At 46.0% G+C, this 14,417-nt stretch overlaps 2 protein-coding genes across 5 annotated transcripts; both read left to right on the top strand.

The window, feature by feature from the left end:
- Positions 1 to 3,193: 3,193 nt before the first annotated feature.
- LOC141929972 (arylamine N-acetyltransferase, pineal gland isozyme NAT-3-like) lies at positions 3,194 to 7,781 on the top strand. 4 transcript variants are annotated; one of them, XM_074840168.1, is made up of 3 exons: positions 3,194 to 3,422; positions 3,962 to 4,149; positions 5,738 to 7,781. In XM_074840168.1, exon 3 carries the CDS (start codon positions 5,739 to 5,741, stop codon positions 6,609 to 6,611), a length of 873 nt encoding a protein of 290 aa, XP_074696269.1. In that variant the 5' UTR covers positions 3,194 to 3,422; positions 3,962 to 4,149; position 5,738; the 3' UTR covers positions 6,612 to 7,781. The 4 variants fall into 4 exon arrangements, with proteins under 4 accessions (XP_074696269.1, XP_074696267.1, XP_074696266.1 ...); XM_074840166.1 differs by lacking the exon at positions 3,962 to 4,149; XM_074840165.1 differs by lacking the exons at positions 3,194 to 3,422; positions 3,962 to 4,149 and adding an exon at positions 3,470 to 3,849.
- Positions 7,782 to 7,863: 82 nt separating this feature from the next.
- Positions 7,864 to 14,163, top strand: LOC141929973 (arylamine N-acetyltransferase, liver isozyme-like). The gene is made up of 2 exons (XM_074840169.1): positions 7,864 to 9,549; positions 12,419 to 14,163. Exon 2 carries the CDS (start codon positions 12,424 to 12,426, stop codon positions 13,315 to 13,317), a length of 894 nt encoding a protein of 297 aa, XP_074696270.1. The 5' UTR covers positions 7,864 to 9,549; positions 12,419 to 12,423; the 3' UTR covers positions 13,318 to 14,163.
- Positions 14,164 to 14,417: the final 254 nt, after the last annotated feature.

Raw genomic sequence — 14,417 nt, 5'->3', positions numbered from 1 at the left:
GCTGGAATATTTTTGTGGCAGTGTGCGCAAGGATCAGATGCAGAGGGGAGGGAGTCATGTACTTCTTGCAAAGTTGCAAAAGTAAAATCTCGGGCACATGCAAATGCTGGGTGTCCAAGCTCCCTGGGAGGCTGCCGAGGCAATCCCTACCTCCCCGATGATTTTGGGAGGGAGCCAAAGCCCTGTGCCCCGCTCTGCCAAGTGTTGCAGGAAGCAGTGGCGCTGCATGCTGATGTGGTGGTTTGAACTTTTAGGAAGGGGAAAAAACACCCACCGTTTGCTGACATTCATGGTGGGAACGAATCATGCAGCCACCTCCTGCTCACCAGGAGGGTGCCCTGACCAGGGGCAGCCCCACGGCTGCTGGGGGGTGGCTGCAGACAGAGGTACGTACCCTGGGCTGGGGAGGGAGCTGTTGACTCTGCCCCTGGGCCCTGGGGAGAAGATTTGCTTTCTGATCCTGTTCCTGCCACACTGAATTTCTTGTTTGAAACCACTTCCATGTGACCCTGCTGGTGCTGTCTTACCTCCGGTCTGGTAAGGAGCGTTTTGAGCAGCGCTTGTGGGAGCTGAGGAGGGGGAAAATTAAACACGGAAGAAAGGAGTGGAAATTGCAGCCGTGTCTGCAGCTCTGCATTGCTCCAAACACTCAGCGTGGAAGGGGCTGGGATCTGCCAACCCTTTGCATGAGCTGCCTTCCCTGCCTGGGACTGGGACCCCCACTCCTTGCCCGCCCATACAAGCTGACCTCCTGGTGCTGCCTTATAGGCACATCCAAGTGCTGCATGAGAAAACTGTGTCCGAGTGTGGCAGAGTGAGTTTTGGTTTATTTTGCTTCTGGGATCATGACCTGCATACTCCAGACCCCAGAGAAGACTGCTGCTAACTGCTGATCAGCTTGTCCTTCAGAAGGAAAAAACAGAGGATTTTTGGGGGTTGTGGATGTACCAGGTGGGCAACAGGGAAAGTATGTGGGCCCAGGTAGGACAGCATTTCTCATGAAGGAGCTAGTGGGGAGGGGGAAAATAGGCCAAAGAGCTGCTGTGAAAGCCTGAGTTACCCAAAATGTTTGATAAAGAGTTCACTGGCTACAGCAGCCCCAGGTAAGGTGGACAATCAGGTATAGAAAGCTCCCAGGCTGTTAACCAGGCTGCTGGCTTCTCGTCCATCCCCTTCTCCAGCTACCAGGACAAGCAGCAGTCGTGCACACACACCATCTTGCTCTCCTTGTCTTCTTCATCCTCCTCTTCAGTGTTCTCCACCACTCCTCGTCTCCAGATGCCAGCAAAGCTGCTGCTACCGTGGCTCAGAGCCTGCCCAGCTGCTCGCCAGCCCTTGCAGACCAGCTACCGGCATGTTCAGAGAAACCAGCACGACTGATTTTCAATCTGCAGGATTTTCTTCTCAACATTTCATAGTTTGACAACACTGCTGGCATCTCCAGGAGCGGTGGCCCATGAGATCAAGACAGTAACAGCACATTGAGGGTGTGATCATTTCTTGTGAAATGGAAGACAACTTCTTCCTAATATGCACCCCAGAGACTCGTGCTGGGGTGGCAGAAGCAGCTATAGGGTGTTCCCACAGCACTGTGACCACACTTCAATGAGGATCCCACCCCAATGTGTCCCACCGCAGCTGTCACGACTGATGGGAAAATAAGAGCCAGATGTATGGGCATGTTTTTCATCAAAGCAGTTACTTAAAATGGGCTTTTTTGCTTCAAAACCTCTATGAGATAAAGCCATTCATGTGGAAAAGCCGATTACTCCCCTTGTAATGGAATTTAACTGAATTACCACTTAAATGTAGGAGATTTATGCTGAAACCCTCAGGACTGGAAGGCCCTACAGACCAATGTGGTCTCCTTGGTCTGCACTAACACCCTTGGAGTTGGCTTTTGTGAAAAACCTCATATTGGCAGGCTAAAGATAAGCAGAGGAGATAATTTTTGACACTCACCAGCCCTCAGAAAGATGCCTCAGATAGGGGCCACACTATAATTGAGATTTGGTCTCTTCCTTACCGAGAAAAAGCCAAGCAATGTCCAGCACAGCTACTCCCTTCTGTCATCCCATGGGCAGAAGTTGGTGCCGTAGTTGCAGGCTCATCCTTCGGCTGCTGGGGTGGACACCACCAAAACTGTACATGATGGAAGCTGCAGATACAAATCGAGAAAGATATGTAGCCACAGCTATCTGATATCTATAATCAGGAATACCAACTTGCTCTTTGTACCAAGCTGGATCTGCCCAGGGGAGCCTGATGAGGGCAGGTAATCCATTCCCTTCAGGGCCTCTCGGCTTGCACATCGGTTCTCACTTACAGGGTCAAACACTGGCCACTGATGGGATGATAAAGAGCCACATTCTGATACGAGAGTGGAGCTGTGTAATGCGTTACCACAGACATCTCTGTTTGCTCTTATTTATTATCTCTGCTAATTATTCCAATAAATCAGTTAGCTTGAAACTTGCCGTTGGTGCTAAACGTGAAGGACTGGACCTACTCTTGGGGAACTAACAGGAAAGAATTCAGCTGTATATACAGCTTGTATAAGACTTAGCTTGGCAAAATGCAAGAAATTTGTAGATACAAAAGCAGTATGAAACACACGGGAAGCATGGAGCTCCCTATGTGTTAGCACTCCATAGTCATCACTTTGCCAAGAGCTTCTTCACCACCGCCACATCCTCAGGTGCTACTTGTGGGCAAAGAAGACACACTGCTGTCCCAGTGCTTTCTTACATTCTATGAAATGTACTGCAATAAAAAATTGCACATAAAGGACAGAGAGCAAATTAAGCGAAGGCAATGCCAAAGTTCTTGCGTGTGCTGACTGGGGCAAGGGGATTGCAGGTGCAATTTACTGTGCCAGGGCGTTGCTACTTCTCAGAAACAGTGCAAAAATCTTCTCAGATTGAATGCATGCAAGATTTCTTCCCCATGTTTCCAAACAAATAGTAACCTAACACCTGGGAAAAAAATAGATATATTACCCGAGTGCGTTCAGCTAGCTACCAAAGCAAAAAAATACCCTTTTCTTCACAGCCCAATCTAGCTTCTGCAGAAAGCATGAAATGAGTGAAAATGCAAAGCAGCCTCTGCTCTAATAACAACCAGGTTTTGCATGCATGTCGAGCCAGTGCTTTTGGTTTCGCTTTCTCACTACAGCTCTTGTGCTCCACCCTTCGGGTTTTTTTTTTTCTTTTTTTTTTTTTCCATCAGTTTTTGCAGGCTAACAGAGGCGGGCAAAAGCAAGTTGAGGGAAAAGGCAGTCCCCTGAAGAGGAGCTGGAGAAAAATCCTCAAGCCCCATCTGTGCTCACTAAAGGACAGCCAGCCACACCACTTGCTTTAGCCTAAAACTTCCCCCCCCCCCCCAGCACAGGAGAATCACTGGTGGTTGAACTGGTTATCCAGGTAAGCCTTTTTTTTTAAACCCTGAATCTCAGTAGCTAAGTGCTCTCTAACCAGGAAGTTAAATGTTTGAAGACAAAACTCAACAGAAAACAGTGTAACAGCAGAGAAGGGCATGCTCAGCTGTTTAGTGCAATAGATATGTTTATTTACTCACTTATCAACCTCAAGCAGATTGGGCATTTGTGCCCCCTCACTTATTTCAGATACCACAGTGTCCTGGTTTCGACTGGGATAGAGATAACTTTTCTTGAGCTGGCAGGGGGCACAGCTGGAGTGCCAGGCCCAGATTGGCCAATGCAGTATTCCATATCATGTGTCATTATGGCCGGTGTATAAAGGAGGTGGGTTCTCTGTTGCTTCCGGCAGCAGGATCTTCCTTCTTTCAGGATCGCTGGTGGGGAGCAGGCTGGCTATTAGTTGGCAGGTGGTAAGCAATCTCATTGTGCATTACCTGTTTGTACTTTGTATTATTGTTTTTTTTATTACAATCACTGAAATGTTTTTTATCTCAAGCTACGAGTCTCCTTTTCTTGCTCCAGTTTTCTCCCTTATTCCCTGGGTGGGGGGAGAGCGTGCAACTGGCTGCATGGTGTTTGGCTGCCGGCCAAGTTCAAACCACGACACACAGTTGAAAGGGCCTTATAAATACCCGCAAGAGATGGACAGAGAGAAAAACCCCACCACGTTTGTGTTTTGCCTGTGAAAGTGAAAGTGAAAGTGAAAGAAGGTGAGAAAGAAAGGGAAGAACAGCTCATTGCTGGTGATGCTGGTTAAAAGTTCACAGGGCAAGAACTAAGTTTCTGCCAAGTTTTCAAGAATCAGTAGAGTTGTAGTTCTGGGGTTTTGGGGTAAAGCTTGGGAATGCACCCAAAGCTGAACAACATTTTTCCCCTGAATAATCATCCGATGATGCTCTTCACCCAATGGTGCATCATTCAGGCCTGCTTGCTGGATATCAAAGACGTGGCAGTGGCCATGATGCAATAGTTACAGATTTCTGTAATGCTTCTATCCTAAAGGTTGGGAAACGTGTGTAGCCAAACTGGGGCACCCTCTGCTTCTGCCAGGACATTGTGCCAAATGGAAATTTTTCATTTTCATTGCTTTGTTTATATACTGAAAGTATCTTTCCAAAATTGCCATGGAATTTGGGGTGTGCCATTTCTCACCAGATTCAGAATTTAATCCTGTTGGAACAGTTGGACTTTTTCTTATGATTTTACCTTAAGAATTGTATACAGGAACTTGAGAACATTTTGGGACCTCTCGCGTCAGTAATCTGAACAACATTGCTCCATACTCAGAGATGCCTGAAATTTAGCAGTGCCTGGGGAGGAGTAACAAAAGCACTTGGCTACATCAAAATCCCTTTCTTGTTTCCTTAGGAGGGCTGGGAGGGCTCCAGCTGCTTTCCACCCCCGTGCTCGTGAAACAGCCTCCCACTGAGCTCTTCTGCCGTGCTGGGGAGGGCGATGCCTGGTCCTTTACCCATGGGCAGCCACCCGCCACTGGGGAGGCTATGAGTTGAAGGAGCAAGTGCCTCCCAAAAAATGATGTCAGAAAATGTGAGGCCCCTTGAAACTTGCAGTTTTGGCCCAAATATTGGTGTCGTCCTGCTGCTGATGTGGGACTGTGATTAGCAGAGCTGGGAAGCTAGGTGTGCTGCAGGGAGGTGGCTCACACCAGATGCAGCAAAACCCCTCCCTTTTCTGCCCCCAAAATACCCTTCTGCACTCCAGGACGTCTGCTACTGCCAGCATGGAGAGCAGGAGCAGGTGAGACCAGCTCGTGCCAGGCTGCCTAAACAATGAAGGAAATACCATGGCAGGGCAGATTTATTTCAGATTTGGTTGCAGAGGAGGCTCTGGATTGCTCTGCAAGAGTGGGAGCATTTGTTTCCTGCTTCTGCTTTGCTGAGTCAAACCACGAGTAAAGCAGTTCAGATCTGGAGAGTCTCGGTTCCTATAATTTCTAGCAGGGAAACAGTGCTGCTACTGTGTTTTGTTCCTTCCTACGGAGATTTGTAGCTTTGCTGGGCATGAGCTCTCTACTGAAATGTGCTTAGCACAGCTGGAGCCTCTCCTCACAGCTGTAAAAGAAACAATTAAAAATAACATTTGTGCTCATCAGCAGTGTCCCATTGGCTTCCCTTGGTGCTAATACTCACACTCAGCTGCCTTTGATGGGGCCATTAGTCAAATCCCCCTCCTCTGCTGGCCAGGCTGCCCATACTGATGAGGGCCCCATTATAACGGAAAATCCTTCCCTCACTTCTGACACAACCTATTTTTTTTTTTCCACCCTCTCTGAGGCAGCATGGACATCAAGGAATATTTCACCAGAATTTCTTACCAGGGCTCCTACGATAAGCCGGATCTGGCTACCTTGACGGATGTATTCCAGCACCACATCCGAGCAGTCCCTTTTGAAAACCTCAGCATCCACTGTGGGGAAAGCATTGAGCTGGACCTAGAAGCGACTTACAACAAGATAGTGAGGAAGAAACGTGGGGGCTGGTGCATGGAAAACAACCACCTTTTATCGTGGGTCCTGAAAACCCTCGGTTACGATGTCACCCTTCTGGGATCAAAAGTTTATGACCTGGAGTACAATGCGTATGCAGATGAAATCAATCATCTGCTGCTAAAAGTGGTGCTTGATGGCAAATCCTACATTGTGGACGGTGGGTTTGGCAGAGACCGCCAGATGTGGCAGCCAATGGAGCTGATTTCAGGGAGAGACCAGCCGCAGACTCCTGGGGTCTTTCGCTTCCTGGAGGAGAGCGGGGTCTGGTACCTCGAGAAGGTGAAAAGGAAGCAGTGGGTTCCCAACCAAAGTGTCTCCACTTTCCATAACGTGGAGAAAGAAGTTTGCCGTCAGGTTTATCTCTTTACCCTTCAGCCACGAGACATCAAAGAGTTCAGAGCCAGCAACACCCACCTGCAGACAGCGCCAGACTCGCTGTTTGTGACAAAGTCTATCTGCAGCCTGCAGACCAACGACGGCGTCCGGGCTCTGGTGGGCTGGAAACTCTCCGAGATGAAGTACAATTATAAGGATAATATGGATCTGGTGGAAATCAGAATCCTTGCAGACGAAGAAATGGAGAAAACACTGAGAGAGAAATTCAATATAACACTAGACAAGAAATTTATACCCATCAATAAAAGCAGGTTGTCTCCATTTTAACTCACTGCCTGAATTATAATTCAATCCCATGCCATTGCATGCAATCCTTCCTGTATTTCTGACAAGCATCTAAAGGTTAAGCTTTCTCTTTCCATCTACACCTGTGTAAGTCAGAACACATTAGCATGAATCTGGAAAAGAAACTGATTTTCACAAATGCTCCTGCATCTCTTCTTGGTTTGGGTACAAATACTTTCTTCCTAGCTCAATCAAATCACTCCCCTTCTGTTTGTGCTTAGCTGGAAGCACACTCTGCCCATTCCCTACTCCTTTCATCTCTTAAAAGCTTTTCCTAATACATCCAGAGTAGCAGGGCAGAGCAGTGGAGCTGTATGTCTCTTCCTTTATTACTTTGCGCTGCCAGCTGGGGAAAATCATACCCACCTCTTAAATGAATACCATAGTATTTCTGGAATTTAATAGCCAGAAAAACAAAGACATCCATTGCTGAGTTTGCTACAGTAAGCCAAAAGCCTGTCCTATTTGCTCTTGTATTCACAACACCCTCTCAGGCAGCAGTCGGGCCACCCCATGCCTAGGCTGCACTGTGCAAATACTTACGGACTGGCTATTTACAGCCTAAAACTGATGATGAGACATATTAGCGGACAATTGTCTTCTTTCAGACTTCGTACAACTCCTGTTCTCTCAGTGACATAGCCAAACACCAGTATTTCTTTGAATTGAAAGCATCTCCCATTGAATTGAATGGGAAGCATCTCCCTGCATTTTGTTTGCTCCCACCCAGCAGCAGACTGCTGGGAATACACGCTCCTCTCCTAAGAGTGCTACTCTTCTCCAAGTGTTATTGCACATTAATTATCATGGCTGAACTCAAACACATGCGCAGAATTGTTTTTTTGAAACATATCTGTCCTACTGAGGATGTGTTTGCAGTGATACTAATTATATTGATATAAGGAGAAACGATGCATCTTAATCAGATACCTAAAGGCTAAGATTTTTAGCATGGGAAATTACTCAAATATAATCACTTTGCCCTCTGAGATGATGCTTGATGTTCCTTTATGTACAAATCATGGAAGCATTACAACTATGCACTTAGAATTAAGTAAATTATAGAAGTGAAATAAAGAACTCAAGAATTGTGAAGTAGAAGTATGTACTCCCAAACATGTATTCCCAAAGTAAAAAATTTCATTAACCACTGCAATTGTCCTGATTTTTTAAAAAGTACAGTAACTCACTGACCCTTTGTTATGCAAAGTGTGCAGCTTTCCCTAACTAGCAGGTTATAGTTAATAAAAGCTGCTGCTATTCTGCACAATGTATTTTGTAGAGACACAGAGAGTTCCCCAAATCCCGTCTTCCCAGAGTCAAACACTCTATATGTGCTTGGCTGCATGTGTGCAATAGTCCCTTACAGCGCATGAGGCTCCCCCATGCTATAGGGAAATGAAATGTCGATTGCAGAAGACAAAGGGGCTTCTTATAGCGTGGACCAGCAGCTTGCAACAGAGATGGTCAGAAGAAGCTGTCCCAGGACCTGGCTTGTGTGCAAGCTGTATCTTTCTTTGGTCCCCATGTTAGTGGAAGAGCTAAACGAGCTAAACTCGGTGGGTTTATCCTCACAGCAGCCTGGCAGCTGGGGCAGAGCACTGGGACAGAGGTAAAAGCCCGGCCGGGTCTTGCAGAGGTGTGGGGCAGGAGAAGGTCCATGCAGAGCCAAGCAGCTCCATCGTTTGTGGGAAGAGACATGGGAAACACCTAGAATGGGCTGTGCCTGTTCCTCTCCCCGTGCCTGGGTATTTCTTGTGCTTTGGGCTGTTTTATAGGCTCAGGGGAAGAAGTAGGGCATTATGCCCATTGCCGCAGAGATTCAGCATGTGAAGGGCCCACAATAACAGAAAAACCACTTTCCTTTCAGCTGATTCATCTTCTCGAGCGTGCGCCCCATCCCCTGCTCTGGCTGCTGCCCGCTTTGTGGCACAGCTCAGCGCTTCTGGCCCTCCTGCTCAGCACACCCACAGAAGCAGATTTTATTGCTGAGCAATCGAGGGAAGCTCTCTGTTGGAAAGGGAAAAAAAAAGAGGCTCTTCATTGCAGATTGCACTGGTTTGTTTTTCCCTTATCGCTAACTTTGGAGCCAAATCCTTAAAGGCATAGCAGGCTCAGGGAGCGCAGCGCTCTCCGGGAGCAGCATCCTCACTGCCGAAGGACAGGGCTTCTCTTTGAACCCAAGGGGATTTACACAGCTACATGACTTGGCCAGTCTGACCTTGTTGCTTTCAGGGTCTGGTATCAGCCATGAAGGATAGCTCAGCGCAGTGTGATTAATTCAGTGATTGCCATCCCCACCAGCAAATTAATGAGTTCTTGGCTTGGATTACTATCTCTCTAACATAAGCAGCTTCCTACAGGGATCCAGGCCATTTGAGTGTCCACAACGGAAAATCTGTATCAAAATTTGCACTATGGCTTTGCTGCTTCAGCATGGGTGCAGCCATCAAGGTGCGCCAGAGACTGAAGCACCTGAGTGACCTGCGGGGTTGAGGACGGGGTTATAACCGCTTACAAAAGTTGCTTGCAATACCCATACTGTGTTTCTCCTTTGCATTCCTGGAGGGCTTCAGTTCTCAATCAGTAACGTGGGAGGTTACAATCTACTCAATATTGTAACCAATTTGAGGACTGGATCATTTTCAGGCTCTCTGTACAGCACCTAACACCATGAGTTGTGTGACAGGGCTTTCTGCACATACGTCAATAGAAAAAAACCCAATAAACCCATCAGAATATAGAATATTATAACAGCAGAAACTCTCTCCCCTCTTTTCTTGTTCTGCTGGAGGATAACTCTGTCCCTGCCAGGCAGTAAAGGCAGCCTGGACCTTTAAGAGCAGCAGTTCCCTCCACAACTCTTCCTGGGAACTTTGGAGCCATCTGGGGTGGAAAGCCTGAGCTCGCTGTCTGGGAGGTAAGTGCCTGATCTTTAACTTCATCCTGCAGCTGCGGGTCAGCCTGTTTGGAAAAGCCCACCCTGGTGGGTCTGCATACCCTGTGCTTAGCACTGTAGGCGTATTAGCCAAGTATCAATTACAGCAACCCCAGGGCCGACAGCACGGGTTGCATTGCAAGGACATTGTCCAAGTACAAAGATCAGGTGCCCGAGACTTAAACTATCCCCTTATGCTGTGCCACAGTGCATGAAAAAACTGACTCAGTGTAGCTTAAAATCAAAAGAATGGTATAGGCACGTGCAAGAGGATCCAACGGGGGAAGCCTCTCATGAATTTTAGCAGAGAACTGTTCCTAATATCCAGCCTAATTATGGAAGGACACAGTGATCCCCAGGGACGCTTGCAGACAGGCAGAACTAACGTCTGAATCTCGCTAACCACCAAGCTGTACAAATGCTGAACAAAGCTCGGCTGCTGCAGGAGCAAAAGTAAACAAGGCTGAGATCCGGACTGAGGCCTAAGGTATTTGGCAACCCACTTTTGGAATGCAAACTGTGCCCTGGGTGAGGGCTTGCTTGCTGCTGCAGCCCCATCACTAGTGCGGTGGGAACAGTTGTGCCAAGTAGAAAAGCTGCCTCCGAGAAGGCAAGGGAGTAACCGCTGGTTTACCTGAATGCTCCCTAATGCCAATGAGTTTGTAGTGCAGCTTTATTATCCTTAAACCTCTGTAAGTATTCATTGGGATCAGAGCCCATTTTGTCAGCCCCCACGGGGCTGTCTCTGCTATACAGACTTTAAATTGATGAGGCCAGAGAAGAGGCAGCTGGGGAAACTGAGGCACAGCCTGCACATTTCCCAAAATACTTTTCCCAAAGCCTCATTGCCAGCGCCCCGTGGAGGCTCTCCATGGGGAGGTTGCTCGTGCCTGGAAGAGGGGAGGGAGCTGGTTAGACTCTCTCGCTGGGGTGATGGGGACACCCAGACCCAGGAGACAGGTTATACAGAGGGCATCAGGTCTTCTGCTGCTGGCCCAGAGCAGGGCCTGATCGGTTTTTGCTTGAAAGCAAATTTCAAGCATATCAGACCCACCAGGCTCATGGAGTCACTTGGGTCCCTCCTGGTCATAGAGATTCAGCTTGAGACCATCATAAAGAAAAGACGTTTCTGTCTGGCTGTGCAAAATGGCTAAAAGTGGGAACAGAAAGAAGAACGAGGCAGAGAACCACAGGATGAGCTTGCAAGTGTACACGTGCACTGTCTGTTGGGGAGGGAATGGCTTTCTACAACCAGCGTTTCCAAGGAGATCCTGCCAGAGATGAGTGCCCTTGTCCTAAAAAAGGGATGGAAAAAACCCATAAAACGCAGTATCAAAAGACCCATTACTGTTTTTCATGTAGCTTCTTTGGGTCCTTTTGAAGTGAAAATGTGTATTTCGTATTCCCTTACTGGGATAGTCCTCTCTTTTTTTACATTTTCCTGTGCTTGTGCATCAGCCAGTCTGAATCCTGGTACCAGTGCAGATCAGGAGCAATACAACCGAGTCAAGTGAGTTTTGCTGCTGGCATCAAAATTGGGGTCCAAGTCTAGAGATCAGGTCACCTGTTTTGCTCACCTGCTGGGGCGGGGGGATTTCCACCTATATATTTGAGGTGGGATCTTCAAAAGCTCCCAGCACTCGCTCAAGTGCTGGCATGGACATTGGGTCACGCTGCTGGTCACTGCTAGGGGAGAACTTGGACCAAAGCAGAGAATAGTCGCTGGAAGGTAATCTCTCCCATCTCATCTACATCAACTGATTTTTGGAAAATCCTCCCAGGGAACGTGCAACCAATTTCAAGGAGAAAGAAATCCTCAGACCTTTTGGAAATTAATACAGTCCTTAGCAGACTGTGAATCATTCTGGAAAACAAATACCCTTGCATGGAAAAAAGCCAAGTTAAATCTCAATAAAAGGCAAGAGAAATCCTTACAGATACCAGATGAGTCAGTGGATTAGAAGTGTTATAGGGAACCTTTTGCATCTTGACCATGCAGCCAGTACCGATGATGGTCTCGTTCTGCTAAGGAAAGGAAAAGGGATTGGAGATATGAAGACACAAAATATATCCAATAATTTGACCTGAAACTAAGGCCTTTGGTTTGTAAATGATGGTAAAAGGAACCCAAAGCCACAGAATATGTCTTGAATGTATTCTTAGTAATTATCAATTCCCCTGGCCCTTGGGTTATAGAAAAACTAAGTGTTCCTTCCTTTCAACAGCCAGGGTCAAAGCTCTGTCTAAACTCCACAGGGAAACTGAAGAGGTTAAGAACACAACAACCTACTTCACATGGACGGCTAAATGTCTAAAATGGTGACACACGGAGATGTTCATCCCAGTTAGCTGAAGCCACGAATGTAAAATCCTTCCAGTTAAATTACCTGTGGGATAAATAAAGAATTGCTTATCTGATATGGTAAAAGAGGCAGTAAGAAATTGCTTTGAATTCTATGCCGGTATGGTCTAGCAGCATTTCTGCAAACCTGTTGTTTGTCAGTTCTATTAATTTTTTGTCACGTAGCACCTTACATGGGGCCAGAGATTCTGTTGTGCCACCTGCCGTGCCTTCCCATAGGAAAAACATTCACCTGGGTTGAAGGCAACATCTGAGCCAGAGAAAGCATTATTGTCACCTGCTCCTATCCTCATCTCTTTTTTAAGAAATACAGATGACACAGGCAGGCCTCGCCTGCATTCATCTCCTATCAAGGGCACAGATTTCTTTCAAATCCTCAATAAAACGGCCTAGGTTCCATTTGCAGGCTGGTTAACCTGTGCTACAGAAATAGGAGTGAACCCCTTGACAGCTGCACAACAGTAACTGGCTATTTTTCTGCTCACACAGGCAAAATGAACATTCAAGAGTATTTCGCAAGAATTTCTTACAACAAGTCCCATAAGGATGCAGACTTGCAAACCTTAACAGACATTTTCCAGCATCACATCCAGGCAATTCCTTTTGAAAACCTCAGCATGCATTGTGGGGAGCCCGTCAAACTGGATTTACAGTCTACTTACAATAAGATTGTGAGGAAGAATCGTGGTGGATGGTGCCTGGAAAGCAACCACCTTTTATTTTGGGCCTTGCAAGAATTAGGCTATGACACCTGTATTCTTGGAGGAAATAGTTATGAACCAGCAGAGAGGGCGTACACTGCTGAGATGAATCATATCCTACTGAAGGTGGTGATCAAGGGAGATTCCTACATAGTAGATGCCGGTTTTGGCGGTGCCTACCAGTCGTGGCAGCCACTGATGTTGATTTCTGGGAAGGATCAACCCCAGACCCCCGGCATCTTCCGCTTCATGGAAGACAATGGCACCTGGTTCTTTGAGAAAGTCAAAAGGAAGCATTATATTCCCGAGCAAAGTGTCCCTTTCACTGATACTCCAGAACTGGGGAATATCAGAAAAATATATACATTCACTCTCGAGCCACGGCATATAGATGACTTCCAGGAGCTAAACACGTACCTACAAGTGTCTCCAGATAACATACTTCGGAAGAAGTCCATCTGCAGCCTCCAGACCACTGAAGGGCTTTACGCCTTAGTTGGATGGACCTTCACTGAGATGAAGTATAACTACATGGACGACATGGATGTGGTGCAGATCACAACTCTTACAGATGAAGAGGTTGAGAAGACACTGAAAGACAAATTCAATATAGTGTTGGAGAACAAACTCGTACCAGTAAACGTTCGTGGCTTGCCACCTAATTTAGTGGATACGCTCCAATTCTAATGCTGTGCTAGATGGATCTTTAAATATCCACTATAAAAATTAACATTAATAATAGTAATCTGAATCTGAAATTGAGCTAATCAGATGAACACAAAGCTTGGTAAATTCAAGTACATTGCTGATTAACTGCATATACCAACTGCATTTTTTTTCTTAAGCTTTTCCTCTTTTGGAAACAGAGACATCTTACTACCTCTAGTTTGCTCATGTGGAAATTGCTTTTTGACTCCATAACTCTCTGGATCTCATTTTATTTCAGATATATATTGTGGCAGAGGAGACCAAAACGATACAGAAGGAGAAGCTGCGTTACCATTTTACACAAAAGACCTCTAACCTTTTTTAGCATTATTTCCAATTTTCTTCTCAGCAGAGTTTTACAAATGATTCACTTCCGTTAACAGTCTGAAAGAGAAAGTTGAGCTGAATTTGGCTTTCAAAGACTTCGTAAAGAAAAGAAAGGTTAAGACTTTTTCAAAACAAGCCACTATTAGGTGCTGATTAGCTTATGATGAAATAACTTGAAAGACTTGAGTCCTAGTCTCAATCTTTACCAGAAATTGACTTAAAGTGAGATATTTATGCAAGGGCACCTAAAAAACCCCAAAAATTCTCTAATTTTGAGCATCCAGTTTTTTCTGAGTCAGAAAGCCAGGAGACCGAAGGTAGCATTACTCTGTGGCTTTGGTGGAATAAGGACAATTTAACCCTGATGAAGATGGAGCTTGGTAGTTTCACTGCTCATAAATAATGACTGCTGCTGATTTTTTTTTTTTTCAGAGCTAATAAATATGATTATATATACATAAATATATAAGTTGTCCAGTAATATAAATTAGATCACTATATAGCGAACACATCAATTATAAAGCCAAGATATTTTCCATGTAGGAAAATTAAGGACTATTTCCCTTTGAGATGTTTCTTCTGCTGCTTCATATCCCAGTCGCAGAAATATTGCGAGTGTTTCATCGGCACCTCTCTGCTATCCCAAATATGAGCTCACCAAAAGAATTTCAGTGAACTCCGTATTCATACACATATATAACTCTCCTTTAGTCAGTGCACATGTTGATTAGCTGGGACTATTTTCCTCTTAA

Source organism: Strix aluco, chromosome 14 (genome assembly GCF_031877795.1).
Source record: "Strix aluco isolate bStrAlu1 chromosome 14, bStrAlu1.hap1, whole genome shotgun sequence".
Classification (NCBI taxonomy): domain Eukaryota; kingdom Metazoa; phylum Chordata; class Aves; order Strigiformes; family Strigidae; genus Strix; species Strix aluco.
This window is presented reverse-complemented; position numbering and strand designations above follow the sequence as displayed.